The sequence below is a fragment of the Hyla sarda genome, chromosome 6, assembly GCF_029499605.1.
Source record: "Hyla sarda isolate aHylSar1 chromosome 6, aHylSar1.hap1, whole genome shotgun sequence".
NCBI lineage: Eukaryota > Metazoa > Chordata > Amphibia > Anura > Hylidae > Hyla > Hyla sarda.
In genome coordinates, this window is record NC_079194.1 from 304864804 (window position 1) to 304883358 (window position 18555).

At 39.2% G+C, this 18555-nt stretch overlaps 1 protein-coding gene across 1 annotated transcript in view; it reads left to right on the forward strand.

Annotated features, from left to right (window-relative positions):
• SBF2 (SET binding factor 2) overlaps positions 1-18555 on the forward strand; it is a gene marked incomplete in the record, with an annotated part of 222584 nt that overhangs the window by 158261 nt on the left and 45768 nt on the right. Inside the window, 4 exon segments of the mRNA XM_056528207.1 lie at positions 2812-2981; positions 3105-3178; positions 4742-4937; positions 18401-18528. Of these exon segments, the coding sequence (XP_056384182.1) occupies positions 2812-2981; positions 3105-3178; positions 4742-4937; positions 18401-18528 (568 nt within the window).

Sequence of the window (18555 nt, forward strand, 5' to 3'; positions counted from 1 at the left end):
CCGGCACTATGAAGTATGAGGCCCCGGACCGGTACTATGAAGTATGAGGTCCTGGACCAGCACTATGAAGTATGAGGTCCTGGACCAGCACTATGAAGTATGAGGCCCCGGACCGGCACTATGAAGTATGAGGCCCCGGACCGGCACTATGAAGTATGAGGCCCCGGACCGGCACTATGAAGTACGAGGCCCCGGACCAGCACTATGAAGTATGAGGCCCCGGACCGGCACTATGAAGTATGAGGCCCCAGACCAGCACTATGAAGTATGAGGCCCCGGACCGGCACTATGAAGTATGAGGCCCCGGACCGGCACTATGAAGTATGAGGCCCCGGACTGGCACTATGAAGTATGAGGCCCCGGACCGGCACTATGAAGTATGAGGCCCCGGACCGGCACTATGAAGTATGAGGCCCCGGACCGGCACTATGAAGTATGAGGCCCCGGACCGGCACTATGAAGTATGAGGCCCCGGACCGGCACTATGAAGTATGAGGCCCCGGACCGGCACTATGAAGTATGAGGCCCCGGACCGGCACTATGAAGTATGAGGCCCCGGACCGGCACTATGAAGTATGAGGCCCCGGACCGGCACTATGAAGTATGAGGCCCCGGACCGGCACTATGAAGTATGAGGCCCCGGACCGGCACTATGAAGTATGAGGCCCCGGACCGGCACTATGAAGTATGAGGCCCCGGACCGGCACTATGAAGTATGAGGCCCCGGACCGGCACTATGAAGTATGAGGCCCCGGACCGGCACTATGAAGTATGAGGCCCCGGACCGGCACTATGAAGTATGAGGCCCCGGACCGGCACTATGAAGTATGAGGCCCCGGACCGGCACTATGAAGTATGAGGCCCCGGACCGGCACTATGAAGTATGAGGCCCCGGACCGGCACTATGAAGTATGAGGCCCCGGACCGGCACTATGAAGTATGAGGCCCCGGACCGGCACTATGAAGTATGAGGCCCCGGACCGGCACTATGAAGTATGAGGCCCCGGACCGGCACTATGAAGTATGAGGCCCCGGACCGGCACTATGAAGTATGAGGCCCCGGACCGGCACTATGTAGTATGAGGCCCCGGACCGGCACTATGTAGTATGAGGCCCCGGACCGGCACTATGAAGTATGAGGCCCCGGACCGGCACTATGAAGTATGAGGCCCCGGATCGGCACTATGAAGTATGAGGCCCCGGATCGGCACTCAGCAGGGTTTACATCAGGTTGTCACAATAAATTACAGCCAGGCATTTCCCTGATAGCAGCGATGGAATTCTTGGCATTTTAAGAGCAGAACAGTCGTCACCACAATCACAATCCTGATATGAAATGTTTTCTCATATTTTACTAGGAAAAAATATTTATCCTATTACTACAGAAATGTAAGAACTGTACAGATTATAGGGGACGTAAAGAACCCAGCACCAAGACAGTATAAAGAAAACACCACCACTTATATACAGCATCACTGTACACAGTATATATCCTGTATTATACTCCAGAGCTGTACTCACTATTCTGCTGGTGAGATCACTGTGTACATACATTACATTACTTATCCTGTACTGATCCTGAGTTATATACTGTATTATACTCCAGAGCTGTACTCACTATTCTGCTGGTGAGGTCACTGTGTATATACATTACATTACTTATCCTGTACTGATCCCGAGTTATATCCTGTATTATACCCCAGAGCTGTACTCACTATTCTGCTGGGGAGGTCACTGTGTACATACATTACATTACTTATCCTGTACTGATCCTGAGTTATATCCTGTATTATACTCCAGAGCTGTACTCACTATTCTGCTGGTGAGGTCACTGTGTACATACATTACATTACTTATCCTGTACTGATCCTGAGTTATATCCTGTATTATAGTCCAGAGCTGTACTCACTATTCTGCTGGTGAGGTCACTGTGTACATACATTACATTACTTATCCTGTACTGATCCTGAGTTATATCCTGTATTATACTCCAGAGCTGTACTCACTATTCTGCTGGTGAGGTCACTGTGTACATAAATTACATTACTTATCCTGTACTGATCCTGAGTTATATCCTGTATTATACTCCAGAGCTGTACTCACTATTCTGCTGGTGAGATCACTGTATACATACATTACATTACTTATCCTGTACTGATCCTGAGTTATATCCTGTATTATACTCCAGAGCTGCACTCACTATTCTGCTTGTGAGGTCACTGTGTACATACATTACATTACTTATCCTGTACTGATCCTGAGTTATATCCTGTATTATATTCCAGAGCTGTACTCACTATTCTGCTGGTGAGGTCACTGTGTACATACATTACATTACTTATCCTGTACTGATCCTGAGTTATATCCTGTATTATACTCCAGAGCTGTACTCACTATTCTGCTGGTGAGGTCACTGTGTACATACATTACATTACTTATCCTGTACTGATCCTGAGTTATATCCTGTATTATACTCCAGAGCTGTACTCACTATTCTGCTGGTGAGGTCACTGTGTACATACATTACATTACTTATCCTGTACTGATCCTGAGTTATATCCTGTATTATACTCCAGAGCTGTACTCACTATTCTGCTGGTGAGGTCACTGTGTACATACATTACATTACTTATCCTGTACTGATCCTGAGCTATATCCTGTATTATACTCCAGAGCTGTACTCACTATTCTGCTGGTGAGGTCCCTGTGTACATACATTACATTACTTATCCTGTACTGATCCTGAGTTACATCCTGTATTATACTGCAGAGCTTCGCTCTCTTATATCCAGTATATATCTGTCTCCCCAGTATTGCCGGCAGTGTTGCGGAGAGTTACGACACGGAGAGCGGCTTTGAGGACTCTGAGAACGATATCGCCAATTCGGTGGTCCGGTTCATCACTAGGTTTATTGATAAAGTGTGCACGGAGAGCGGGGTGACGCAGGAGCACATCAAGAGTCTGCACTGTATGATCCCAGGTACTGTTGTGGTTGTGTATTTATTGTTGTGTCATTTTTGTATTTCTTTTTAACATTATTATAGCCGGGTTTATGTTACAGGTTTTATGCTTTATGTCACTTTTCTTATTTTGTCCCCTGTAGGTATTGTCGCTATGCACATTGAAACACTGGAGGCCGTACATCGGGAAAGTAGACGACTACCTCCGATCAAGAAGGTGAGAAGACGTCTTCATGTGAACGGTCTCTGGATTCTCTCCAGTTACTGTAATGCCCCCCCGACCTGTGTCTATCTTTGCAATATGGCGCTGCTCTTTGTCCATAGTTGTGTTTAAAGGGGTACTCCGCCCCTAGACATCTTATCCCCTATCCAAGGATCCCACCGCTGGGGACCCCCGCTATCTCCCTGCTTTGTTTAGAGCATCGGGTGCAACGTCAGCGGCTCGTGACGTCCCGGCCACGCCCCCTCAATGCAAGTCTATGGGATGGGGCGTGGCGGCCGTCACGCCCCCTCCCATACACTTGCATTGAGGGGGCGTGGCCGGAACGTCACAAGCCTCCAACCCACATCGCCACATCCGAGCAAACTTCCCCGCGTGACAGATGTCTGTAGTTCCGCAGCCAAAGTTTTCGGGGGTCCCCAGCGGCGGGACCCCCGCTATCACACATCTTATCCCCTATCTTTTGGATAGGGAATAACATGTCTAGGGGTGGAGGACCCCTTTAATATTTATCCTTGACTCCATAGTATTTAATAGGGCTAAGCTGTAATACCACATACAACCTTTCAGCTGCCAGATTTTATAAATCCTCGACACTTAGTGTCTACAGGAATTGAGAACAGATATAACCTATAAAATGTAAAGATATTCATTCAGAATATTCATACAGAACCTATGGAGAACGTACAAACTCCTTGCAGGACACAGGGAGGACATACAAGCCCCTTCCAGAAAACAGGAGGAATGAACAAACTCCTTGGGGAGAATGTACAAACTCCTTGCAGAAGACGAGAGCATAAAAATCCTTACAAAACAGAGAACGTACAGATTCCTTACTGATCACAGGGAGAGCGAACAAACTCCTTACAATATACAGGGAGAATGTACAAACTCCTTACAATACACAGGGAGAGCGAACAAACTCCTTACAGTACAAAAGGAGAATGTACAAACTTTTTACAGAACACAGGAAGAATGTTTAAACTCCTTACAGAACACAGGGAGAATGTACAAACTCCTTATAATACACAGGGAGAATGTAAAAACTCTTTACAGAACATGGGGAGACTGTACAAACTCCTTATCATACACAGGAAGAATGTACAAACTCTTTACAGAACACAGGAAGAACATGTAACCTCCTAACAGTACACAGGGAGAATGTACAAACTCTTTACAGAAAACAGGGAGAATATACAAACTCCTTACAGAAAACAGGGAGAATGTACAAACTCCTTAAAGAACAAGCCAAGCCACTGGTCTCCAAACTGTAGACCTACAAATGTTGCAAAACTACAACTCCCAGCTGTCCGGGCATGCTGGGAATTGTAGTTTTGCAACATTCACTGGCAACAAACAGTACAGTGATTTATATCCTGGCCCGATGACCCCACGAGCGCCTGACACATTCCTGCCGGACCCCTGAGGAGTCGTTGACTATTCGCCTATAATTACCCCACCTAAACCCTGGACTTTATCATTTATTGTTAATCAAAATTCCAGATGTCCAGATCACGAAATATTTCAACTATATGATCATTGTGTCTCTGAATAATACAGCCGAAAATCCTCAGACCGGCCTTACTGCCCGGAGAAGAGTTTGTTTGTGAAGCCTTACGAGTCTTACTGGACCCCGACGGGAGGGAGGAAGCCACCGGAGGAATTCTTGGAGGACCCCACATCCTTCCTGCAGAGGGCGCCTTATTCCTAACCACATATCGAATCATTTTCAAAGGCACCCCTCATGACCCACTAGGTATTTATACTACTGGTTCCTAAATTCTGTATTACAATACTGTACTAAAATGCTGCCCCCTATATACAAGAATATAACTACTATAATACTGCTCCTATATACAAGAATATAACTACTATAATACTGCTCCTATATACAAGAATATAACTACTATAATACTGCTCCTATATACAAGAATATAACTACTATAATACTGCCTCCTATATACAAGAATATAACTACTATAATACTGCTCCTATATACAAGAATATAACTACTATAATACTGCCTCCTATATACAAGAATATAACTACTATAAAACTGCCTCCTATATACAAGAATATAACTACTATAATACTGCCCCCTATATACAAGAATATAACTACTATAATACTACTCCTATATATACCCAAGAATATAACTACTATAATACTGCTCCTATATACAAGAATATAACTACTATAATACTGCTCCTATATACAAGAATATAACTACTATAATACTGCCTCCTATATACAAGAATATAACTACTATAATACTGCTCCTATATACAAGAATATATCTACTTTCTTCCACGACATCCGGCAGCACAGAAGGGAATTCCCGGCCTCTTTTATTCCCCCTAGGACCGCCCACCTATATACAAAAGACAAAAGAACAACCAATCCGCATCCAGACATCCCTATATATGACGCACACCTCCAAATGCAATTGTGTTTTTTTCTGTCCTCTTTTCTTCCTAGAAGGACTGTAAGTATAATTTGCCCACCGTTTTAATGTTTTTTCTTTTTATTTAGGTATAGCGTTAGTGTTCCAGCTTTTTTGCTGAGTGTCAATGTGGGTAACCCTGACTTTCCTAACGCTACCCCTGATGGTCCATGTGGGTTCCTGGACTAAATCAGTGGACCCTTTGGGTGTTAATACTGTATTGCCAGTTGTCAGATGTCCGCCATATCAGATGCTTATACAGCAGAGACTTGCAGCAGTAAGGTATTTACCTTTTGATTATTGGAGTTCCGGTTCGCGGCCATGTTGCTGGTGGCGTGCGCGCGTATTCTCGCGAGGTTGGAGTCCGGGCGTCTGACGTCACCGGAAGTGGTAGTACTTCCGGGTCTCCGGACGGAGCGCGCGCTTTGTGTGTATTTAAAGCCGCTCAGTCTGGCGTGCTCTGCCCTTCTGGTGCAGGCAGCCGGACTCTCTGTTTCTCTAAGGTATCCTGATGCTGTATTCCTTCTGAGAAGTCCAGACGTGTATTGTTTCTCTGCAGAGGCATTTTTTAGCTTTGGCTTATGGTGTCTCCTTATGTTTTACAGATGTCTAGTTCTACTTCTTCTAAGAAGAGAAAGTCTAAGGCTAAACACAGACTCTGTAAATCTTGTGACCAGCCTATTCCTGATAACCAAAGTGGGGATTTCTGTGAGATCTGTTTAAATCATTTGGAGCATCATGATGGGACTGCTATGCCTGCCTTATGTGTCAGCTGTCTACAACCACTTCCAGCTGGGGCTACTTCCACAGTATGTGATAGATGTGCAGCTCCTCAAGGATCTTCTGAACTCCTACATGATATGAGAGGTTCTTTAGTTGGTTTAAGGAACAGTTTGGTGCCTCATCTGGGCATTCCTCTAAGAAGAAGAAACTAGACATCAAGGAAAAGTTGTTTAGATCGCCATCTCCTTCTTCCTCTGACTCCTCCTCTCATTCGGAGGATTCAGAGGTGGAATCAGATGACATTATTTCTGAAGATTATTTCTTATTTAAGAAAGAACTGGCAGATAAGCTGATTAAAGCAGTAAAAAGCAGCATGGAAACATCTAAGATCAGATCAGATGTGCAAGAGAAAGAAGAATTATATTATTTTCCTAAAAAGAAGTCCATTATGTTTTCTGGGCATGAAGTGCTGAGGTCCATAATGGAAAAGGAGTGGAAGAAGCCAGATCACAGGCTGGAACTAGGATCTAGATTCCGCGCAGTATATAAGCTTGACCCAGCGGAATCAGAGAGTTGGGGTGAGCCATCTAAATTGGATCCTGCTGTGGCGGATTTATCCAAGAAGACTCTATTGCCTTCTGATGACTCTTCTATCTTAAAGGACGCCATGGATCGGAAAGCTGATGTCCTAACTAAAAGAGCATACTCCAATACTGCAGCATTGGCGAAAGCGGCCTTGTCTTCAGTTCCTGTAGCAAGAGCTCTTAGGTTGTGGCTTAGTCAATTAAGCAGAAATATTGAACAAGGTGTCTCAAGAGAAGAGTTACTAGATGAAGTAGCCACTTTAAAGACAGCAGCAGAGTTTGTGTGCGACTTTCCCGTTGATGTCACCAGAATCTGTGCCAAAAATATGGCAGTTTTAAATTCTGTAAGAAGGGCGATTTATGTAAAACCATGGTCTGGAGAGACTTCATCCAAGAATAATTTATGCGGTTTACCCTTTGAACCAGGTCACCTGATCGGCTCCCAGTTAGAGAAAATTCTGGGTCCTGCAAAGAAGGGAGAAAAACTAGCATTTCCATATTCTTTTAAAAAGAAGCCTTTTCGTCCCTATCGATTCAGAAAGTCAGGTTTCAAAAGAAAACCCTTTCAAGAAAGAAGATTTAATAGACGACAGCATGAGAATAAAGGAAAGTCTTCCCATTCCAAGCAACTTAAATCAGAGTTTTGACAATTATTGCGACACGTCGGTAGGAGCAAGATTAACAAGATTCTTTCCCGCCTGGGAAGCTGTAACCTCAGACAAGTGGGTCCTAAGTATTATAGCGGATGGTTACAAACTAAATTTCCTCAGTCATCCAGTAGAAAAGTTTTGTCTAAACACAGAAGATCCAGTCATTTTTTCTCTTCTAGAAGATTTTCTAAACTAGAAGGCGCTAGAGCCAGTTCCAATTCTCCAACAAGGAAGTGGAGTTTATTCAAGGGTGTTCCCTGTGCCGAAACCTGGAGGCAGCTGGAGGCTGATCATAGATTTAAGATACGTAAACATGTTCTTAAAGAAAGAAACGTTTCGCATGGACAATATAAGATCGGCCACAGGTATTGTTCAAGAACAAGATTGGATGGTGTCCCTCGACTTAAGCGATGCTTATCTTCACATACCTATACATGTCTCCTCAAGAGCTTTCCTGAGGGTAGCTGTCAAGAAAGAAGGAAGAATTCATCACTTTCAATTCCGTGCCATGCCTTTCGGGTTGTCCCCCGCACCGAGGGTATTTACGAAAGTAGTAATAACCCTGGTAGCTTCGCTTCGTCTGAAAGGAGTCCAGATTATACCATACCTGGACGATTGGCTCTTGATAGCTCAGTCTCAAGATCTCCTGCTTTTCCATCTCAACATCACCTTGCATCTTCTGTCGTCAGTCGGCTTCATTTTGAATCAGACAAAGTCGGATCTTATTCCAAGAAGGAAGAGGATGTTTCTGGGTCTGATCATAGACTCTATGTGTATGAAAGTGTTTCTACCTCTAGAGAAGCAACAGAAGATAAAGTCGCAGATACGGTATCTAATTTCTGTTCCAGTGACATCTATCAGAACAGCCATGAGAGTCTTGGGCCTGCTAACGGCAGCTATCGAAGCGGTTCCCTGGGCCAGGAGTCACATCAGGGAATTGCAGTCCGAGATTTTGACAGTCTGGAATCGCAAGATCAACTCGTTATCAAGCCATCTTTCCCTGTCAGTAAGAACCCGTCAGGCTCTCAAATGGTGGTTGGTCCCAGAGAATCTTTCAAGAGGCAACAGTTTCAAACAAGTAACAATGGAAGTGGTAACTACGGATGCATCAAAACAGGGCTGGGGAGCTCATCTGGGCTCTCAGTGGGTCCAGAAACCGTGGTCTCAAGAAGAGAGACAATTCTCTTCCAACTTGCGGGAACTAAGGGCCATCAGACTAGCTTTGATTCATTTTACTCCTTGGCTCAAGAACAGAGCAGTCTTAGTCCAATCGGACAATTCTGTATCAGTTTTCTATCTTCAGAAGCAGGGAGGAACGAGAGCACAATTGCTCCAGAGAGAATGCAAGATGTTATTTCTTTGGGCGGAAAACCATTTCACAGCCCTTACTGCCGTCCACATAAAAGGGACTTTAAATGTTCATGCAGATCTGCTCAGTCGAGTAACCCTGGATCCCAACGAATGGGAGCTCAATCCCAAGTATTTTTCCCAGATCATCAGGAGATGGGGATGCCCGGAATGGGACCTAATGGCAACTCGCCAGAACAAGAAGCTGAAAAAATTTTGCTCCCTATACAAACAAGATCAGCCGGATCATCTAGATGCTCTGACACTCAACTGGGAGAATCTTTGTGCGTATCTTTTCCCTCCAGTCCCGCTACTGTCAAGAATTCTGAAAAAGATTATTCAAGAGAAACCATCAGTAATCCTTCTAGCTCCATTCTGGCCGCGCAGGGCCTGGTTCCCGTTGTTGCTTCGTTTGTCCAAGGGGGATTATTGGAAGCTGCCACTTCACAAGGACCTCCTGATACAGAGAGGGTTCTGTCATCAACACCTGGACAGAATCCATTTAACTGTCTGGAATTTGAAAGATCCAGATTTCGTAATGTAGGTCTCTCAGATGAAGTCATCCAGACTTTATTGTCTGCTCGCAAGGAGTCCACTAATGCTTTATACTCCAAATTGTGGCGAAAATTCTTATATTGGAAGAAGGATAGAGGAGACCCTGAAATTACAGTACCTGTCATTCTTCAGTTTTTACAGGAGGGGTTTGCTAGAGGGTTAAAACCCAATACGCTGCGTGTACATTTGACTGCAATCAATTCCTTTACAGATGGAAAATTTATGTTACAACCATTGATAACAAGATTTTTTAAAGCATTGAAGAATCTAAGGCCTAGAGTAAAGCCTCCTATTGCTCCATGGGATCTCTCCCTGGTGTTACGAAAACTGACCGGTCCTCCTTTTGAACCAGCTAAAGAAGTGGACATAAAATGGCTCTCTCTAAAAGCTCTATTTCTGGTAGCAATCACGTCTGCAAAGAGACTTGGTGAATTACAGGCTCTCTCCTCCCGCTCTCCTTATATTAGGTTCACTCAAGATGGAGTCTTATTAAGAACAGTCCCTTCATTTGCACCTAAGGTACCCTCTGAAAGTAATATCAACAGGGAAATATTCCTACCTGTATTCCATCCCCCATCTGGAGAAGATCAGCATCTTTGTTCTCTGGATGTCAAGTCTATTCTTCTTTGTTATCTGGAAAGAGTGAGTGCCTTCAGGAGGGATGAGAATTTATTCCTTCAGTTTGCAGGCCCTAGAAAGGGGTTTAAAGCAGCAAAGGACACTCTCGCAAGGTGGATCAAATCGTCCATTTCTGAAGCATATAAACAAGAAGGTAGAGAACCTCCTTTTCCACTTAAAGCCCATTCCACTCGGGCAACAGCTGCCTCTTGGGCAGAGAGAGCGGAAGTCCCTGTGAGTGACATCTGTTATGCGGCCTCGTGGTCTACTCCGTCCACGTTTATCAAGCACTACAGGCTAGACACGGAGTCAGAGAGTCCAGCCTTTAGCACTGGGGTTTTGTCAGCAGCATATAATATTCAACCCTCCCCTGTTTGATAGCTAGCGATATCCCTTCTGTGCTGCCGGATGTCGTGGAAGAAAGTTAAAATTATTTTTACCTGTAATTTTGCTTTCTTCGAGACAGAAGGCAGCACATACTACCCTCCCAATAAATAATATTTGCATCAAGAAAAGAGTCTAGTCATTTACACAATTGCATTTGGAGGTGTGCGTCATATATAGGGATGTCTGGATGCGGATTGGTTGTTCTTTTGTCTTTTGTATATAGGTGGGCGGTCCTAGGGGGAATAAAAGAGGCCGGGAATTCCCTTCTGTGCTGCCTTCTGTCTCGAAGAAAGCAAAATTACAGGTAAAAATAATTTTAACTATAATACTGCTCCTATATACAAGAATTTAACTACTATAATACTGCTCCTATATACAAGAATATATCTACTATAATACTGCTCCTATATACAAGAATTTAACTACTATAATACTGCTCCTATATACAAGAATATAACTACTATAATACTGCCTCCTATATACAAGAATATAACTACTATAATACTGCTCCTATATACAAGAATATAACTACTATAATACTGCTCCTATATACAGGAATATAACTACTATAATACTGCTCCTATATACAAGAATATATCTACTATAATACTTCCTCCTATATACAAGAATATAACTACTATAATACTGCTCCTATATACAAGAATATAACTACTATAATACTGCTCCTATATACAAGAATATAACTACTATAATACTGCCTCCTATATACAAGAATATAACTACTATAATACTGCTCCTATATACAAGAATATAACTACTATAATACTGCTCATAATACAAGAATATAACTACTATAATACTGCTCCTATATACAAGAATATATCTACTATAATACTGCTCCTATATACAAGAATATAACTACTATAATACTGCTCCTATATACAAGAATATAACTACTATAATACTGCTCCTATATACAAGAATATAACTACTATAATACTGCTCCTATATACAGGAATATGACTACTATAATACTGCCCCCTATATACAAGAATATAACTACTATAATACTGCTCCTATATACAAGAATATAACTACTATAATACTGCCCCCTATATACAAGAATATAACTACTATAATACTGCTCCTATATACAAGAATATAACTACTATAATACTGCTCCTATATACAAGAATATAACTACTATAATACTGCCCCCTATATACAAGAATATAACTACTATAATACTGCTCCTATTTACAAGAATATAACTACTATAATACTGCCTCCTATATACAAGAATATAACTACTATAATACTGCCCCCTATATACAAGAATATAACTACTATAATACTGCTCCTATATACAAGAATATAACTACTATAATACTGCTCCTATATACAAGAATATAACTACTATAATACTGCCTCCTATATACAAGAATATAACTACTATAATACTGGTCCTATATACAGGAATATAACTACTATAATACTGCTCATATATACAAAAATAGAACTACTATAATACTGCCTCCTATATACAAGAATATAACTACTATAATACTGCTCCTATATACAAGAATATAACTACTATAATACTGCCCTATATACTAGAATATAACTACTATAATACTGCTCCTATATACAAGAATATAACTACTATAATACTGCTCTTATATACAAGAATATAACTACTATAATACTGCTCTTATATACAAGAATATAACTACTATAATACTGCTCCCTATATACAAGAATATAACTACTATAATACGGCTCTTATATACAAGAATATAACTACTATAATACTGCTCCTATATACAAGAATATAACTACTATAATACTGCTCCCTATATACAAGAATATAACTACTATAATACTGCCCCTATATACAAGATTATAACTACTATAATACTGCCCCTATATACAAGAATATAACTACTATAATACTGCTCCTATATACAAGAATATAACTACTATAATACTGCTCCTATATACAAGAATATAACTACTATAATATTGCCTCCTATATACAAGAATATAACTACTATAGTACTGCCCCCTATATACAAGAATATAACTACTATAATACTGCTCCTATATACAAGAATATATCTACTGTAATATTGCCTCCTATATACAAGAATATAACTACTATAGTACTGCCCCCTATATACAAGAATATAACTACTATAATACTGCTCCTATATACAAGAATATAACTACTATAATACTGCTCCTATATACAAGAATATAACTACTATAATACTGCTCCTATATACAAGAATATAACTACTATAATACTGCTCCTATATACAGGAATATGACTACTATAATACTGCTCCTATATACAAGAATATAACTACTATAATACTGCCCCCTATATACAAGAATATAACTACTATAATACTGCTCCTATATACAAGAATATAACTACTATAATACTGCTCCTATATACAAGAATATAACTACTATAATACTGCCCCCTATATACAAGAATATAACTACTATAATACTGCTCCTTTTTACAAGAATATAACTACTATAATACTGCCTCCTATATACAAGAATATAACTACTATAATACTGCCCCCTATATACAAGAATATAACTACTATAATACTGCTCCTATATACAAGAATATAACTACTATAATACTGCTCCTATATACAAGAATATAACTACTATAATACTGCCTCCTATATACAAGAATATAACTACTATAATACTGGTCCTATATACAGGAATATAACTACTATAATACTGCTCATATATACAAGAATAGAACTACTATAATACTGCCTCCTATATACAAGAATATAACTACTATAATACTGCTCCTATATACAAGAATATAACTACTATAATACTGCCCTATATACTAGAATATAACTACTATAATACTGCTCCTATATACAAGAATATAACTACTATAATACTGCTCTTATATACAAGAATATAACTACTATAATACTGCTCTTATATACAAGAATATAACTACTATAATACTGCTCCCTATATACAAGAATATAACTACTATAATACGGCTCTTATATACAAGAATATAACTACTATAATACTGCTCCTATATACAAGAATATAACTACTATAATACTGCTCCCTATATACAAGAATATAACTACTATAATACTGCCCCTATATACAAGATTATAACTACTATAATACTGCCCCTATATACAAGAATATAACTACTATAATACTGCTCCTATATACAAGAATATAACTACTATAATACTGCTCCTATATACAAGAATATAACTACTATAATATTGCCTCCTATATACAAGAATATAACTACTATAGTACTGCCCCCTATATACAAGAATATAACTACTATAATACTGCTCCTATATACAAGAATATATCTACTATAATATTGCCTCCTATATACAAGAATATAACTACTATAGTACTGCCCCCTATATACAAGAATATAACTACTATAATACTGCTCCTATATACAAGAATATATCTACTATAATATTGCCTCCTATATACAAGAATATAACTACTATAGTACTGCCCCCTATATACAAGAATATAACTACTATAATACTGCTCCTATATACAAGAATATATCTACTATAATATTGCCTCCTATATACAAGAATATAACTACTATAGTACTGCCTCCTATATACAAGAATATAACTACTATAATACTGCTCCTATATACAAGAATATAACTACTATAATACTGTTCCTATATACAAGAATATAACTACTATAATACTGCTCCCTATATACAAGAATATAACTACTATAATACTGCCCCTATATACAAGATTATAACTACTATAATACTGCCCCTATATACAAGAATATAACTACTATAATACTGCTCCTATATACAAGAATATAACTACTATAATACTGCTCCTATATACAAGAATATAACTACTATAATATTGCCTCCTATATACAAGAATATAACTACTATAGTACTGCCCCCTATATACAAGAATATAACTACTATAATACTGCTCCTATATACAAGAATATATCTACTATAATATTGCCTCCTATATACAAGAATATAACTACTATAGTACTGCCCCCTATATACAAGAATATAACTACTATAATACTGCTCCTATATACAAGAATATAACTACTATAATACTGCTCCTATATACAAGAATATAACTACTATAATACTGCCTCCTATATACAAGAATATAACTACTATAATACTGCTCCTATATACAAGAATATAACTACTATAATACTGCTCCTATATACAAGAATATAACTACTATAATACTGCCTCCTATATACAAGAATATAACTACTATAATACTGCCCCCTATATACAAGAATATAACTACTATAATACTGCTCCTATATACAAGAATATAACTACTATAATACTGCTCCTATATACAAGAATATAACTACTATAATACTGCCTCCTATATACAAGAATATAACTACTATAATACTGGTCCTATATACAGGAATATAACTACTATAATACTGCTCATATATACAAGAATAGAACTACTATAATACTGCCTCCTATATACAAGAATATAACTACTATAATACTGCTCCTATATACAAGAATATAACTACTATAATACTGCCCTATATACTAGAATATAACTACTATAATACTGCTCCTATATACAAGAATATAACTACTATAATACTGCTCTTATATACAAGAATATAACTACTATAATACTGCTCTTATATACAAGAATATAACTACTATAATACTGCTCCCTATATACAAGAATATAACTACTATAATACGGCTCTTATATACAAGAATATAACTACTATAATACTGCTCCTATATACAAGAATATAACTACTATAATACTGCTCCCTATATACAAGAATATAACTACTATAATACTGCCCCTATATACAAGATTATAACTACTATAATACTGCCCCTATATACAAGAATATAACTACTATAATACTGCTCCTATATACAAGAATATAACTACTATAATACTGCTCCTATATACAGGAATATAACTACTATAATACTGCCTCCTATATACAAGAATATAATTACTATAATATTGCCTCCTATATACAGGAATATAACTACTATAATACTGCTCCTATATACAAGAATATAACTACTATAATATTGCCTCCTATATACAAGAATATAACTACTATAGTACTGCCCCCTATATACAAGAATATAACTACTATAATACTGCTCCTATATACAAGAATATATCTACTATAATATTGCCTCCTATATACAAGAATATAACTACTATAATACTGCTCCTATATACAAGAATATAACTACTATAATACTGCTCCTATATACAAGAATATAACTACTATAATACTGCTCCTATATACAAGAATATAACTACTATAATACTGCTCCTATATACAAGAATATAACTACTATAATACTGCTCATATATACAAGAATATAACTACTATAATACTGCTCCTATATACAAGAATATAACTACTATAATACTGCTCCTATATACAAGAATATAACTACTATAATACTGCTCCTATATACAGGAATATGACTACTATAATACTGCTCCTATATACAAGAATATAACTACTATAATACTGCTCCTATATACAAGAATATAACTACTATAATACTGCTCCTATATACAGGAATATGACTACTATAATACTGCTCCTATATACAAGAATATAACTACTATAATACTGCCTCCTATATACAAGAATATAACTACTATAATACTGCTCCTATATACAAGAATATAACTACTATAATACTGCTCATATATACAAGAATATAACTACTATAATACTGCCTCCTATATACAAGAATATAACTACTATAATACTGCCTCCTATATACAAGAATATAATTACTATAATACTGCTCATATATACAAGAATATAACTACTATAATACTGCTCCTATATACAAGAATATAACTACTATAATACTGCTCATATATACAAGAATATATCTACTATAATACTGCTCCTATATACAAGAATATAACTACTATAATACTGCTCCTATATACAAGAATATAACTACTATAATACTAATATATATATGTCTTCAGTTGGTCTGTAGGTTCTCTTGTATATACGTATAGGTGATGGTGTGCTGGTTACAGTCTTGCGGTTTTCTCCCTGACCTCTATCTGTAGTTTGGCGATATTCACCATTAGATGGAATCCGCAGAGAGTCACGTAGATAAATACCGCTATATCTTCTGACGTCTCTTTGGCTTCTCTGTCAGGATTGTTAATGTCTCTGACGCTGCTTCTTCATATGAAATAGATTAGGTGTAATTGTGGCCCCGCACGTCGCCCCCTGTCTGCCGTTCCCGCTCCGCGCTCGTATTTCATGTGTTCTGCAGCAGTTTTCAGGATTTGTGCCCTTATTGCTGCGGTTTGTTGGCACTTTGTTCAGACACGATCGGTCAGCGCCAGTTTGTGTATATTTCACTTATTTGTGTATTTATTCAGCGTTGACCTCTTTGTATCCTCTGCTGTGTATCTTATCCCAAATCCAAGAACAACTTGTACCTATTCACACAGAGGGTTATGTCTGGGGCCGTCAGTCAGTGTCAGAGCAGAGAGGAACATGAGGAGGAGCCATGAGGAGCCGCAGATGTGTGAGATGATGTATTACTGCTTGTCTGATCCTGGGAAAGCTGGGTAACAAATCAACTCATAAAAATGTGCAGCAGTGCATCCTCCCCTATTCTCTCAGGCCAATGCATAGCGTGCAGATTTGACATTCATGGGTGTAGGAAAGTTGGATTTATGGATCCAGCAGGATTTGCAGGTCGATTTTGTCAGTTTTTGCTGCCATTTTATCGTACTTTTCTGAATTGGTCTGATTCTGTTTGTATGTGTCCCCTGATGAACCCCATAATTGAGCCAGGGGGGAAATGCGTTGGGTTTATGAGGATAGATGGAGCTTAGATTTTCCCTTCAGGCATGTGGGGAAAGCTGGGTTTATGGATCCAGCAGGATTTGCCAGTCAGTTCTGATCACTCACTGATGTACCTTTCTGAATTGTTCTGCTCCTGTTTGTATGTGTCCCCTGAGGGTCCCATGTGGGAAAGCTGGGTTTATTGATCCATCAGGATTTGCCAGTTAGTTCTCATCACTCACTGATGTACTTTTCTGGCGTATTTTGCAGTTGGGGACGATCATTATTTGCAGCCATCTTATCGTTCTTGTATGTTGTCTGAATTGTTCTGATCCTGTTTGTATGTGTCCCCTGATAAACCCTATTATTGAGACTAGGTGAAATGCGTTAGATTGATGAAGATAGATGGAACTTAGATTTGCCCTTCAGCCGTGTGGGAAAGCTGGGTTTATGGATCCATCAGGGTTTGCCGTTCAGTTCTGATCACTCACTGATGTACTTTTCTGAATTGTTCTGCTCCTGTTTTTATGTGTCCCCTGATGATCCCTATTATTAAGACTGGGGGAAATGCGTTGGGTTGATGAAGATAGATGGAGCTTAGTATTTGTCTATCAGGGCGTGTGGGAAAGCTGGGTTTATGAATCAGCAGAATTTGAAGGTCAGTTCCATGTTTTGCAGTCAGGGATCAGTATTTGCAGCCATGTCATCGTACTTTTCTGAATTGTTCTGATCTGTTCAGGTGTGTGGGAAAGCTGGGTTTATGGATTTATGGATCCAGTAGGATTTGTCGGTCAGTTCCGATTACTCACTCATGTACTTTTCTGGCCTGTTTTGCAGTTGGGGAGGATCAATATTTGCAGCCATGTTATCGTACTTTTCTGAATTGTTCTGCTCTTGTTTGTATATGTCCCCTGATGAACCCTATCATTTAGCCAGGGGGTGAAATGCGTCGGGTTGATGAAGATAGATGGAGCTTAGATTTGCTGTCTTTCTGGATCCAGTAGTATTTTCCAGTCAGTCCTGGTCACTCATTGATGTATTTTTCCGCCGTGTTTTGCAGTTGGCGAGCAGAATGTCATCCGCAGCGTCCCCATCTCCTCCATCACCAAGGAGAAGAAGATCAACGTACAGAACCATCTGCAGCAGAACATGCAGGAGGGGCTGCAGATCCGCTCCGCCACCTTCCAGGTATCCGCAGCACAACCACTCCCAGCA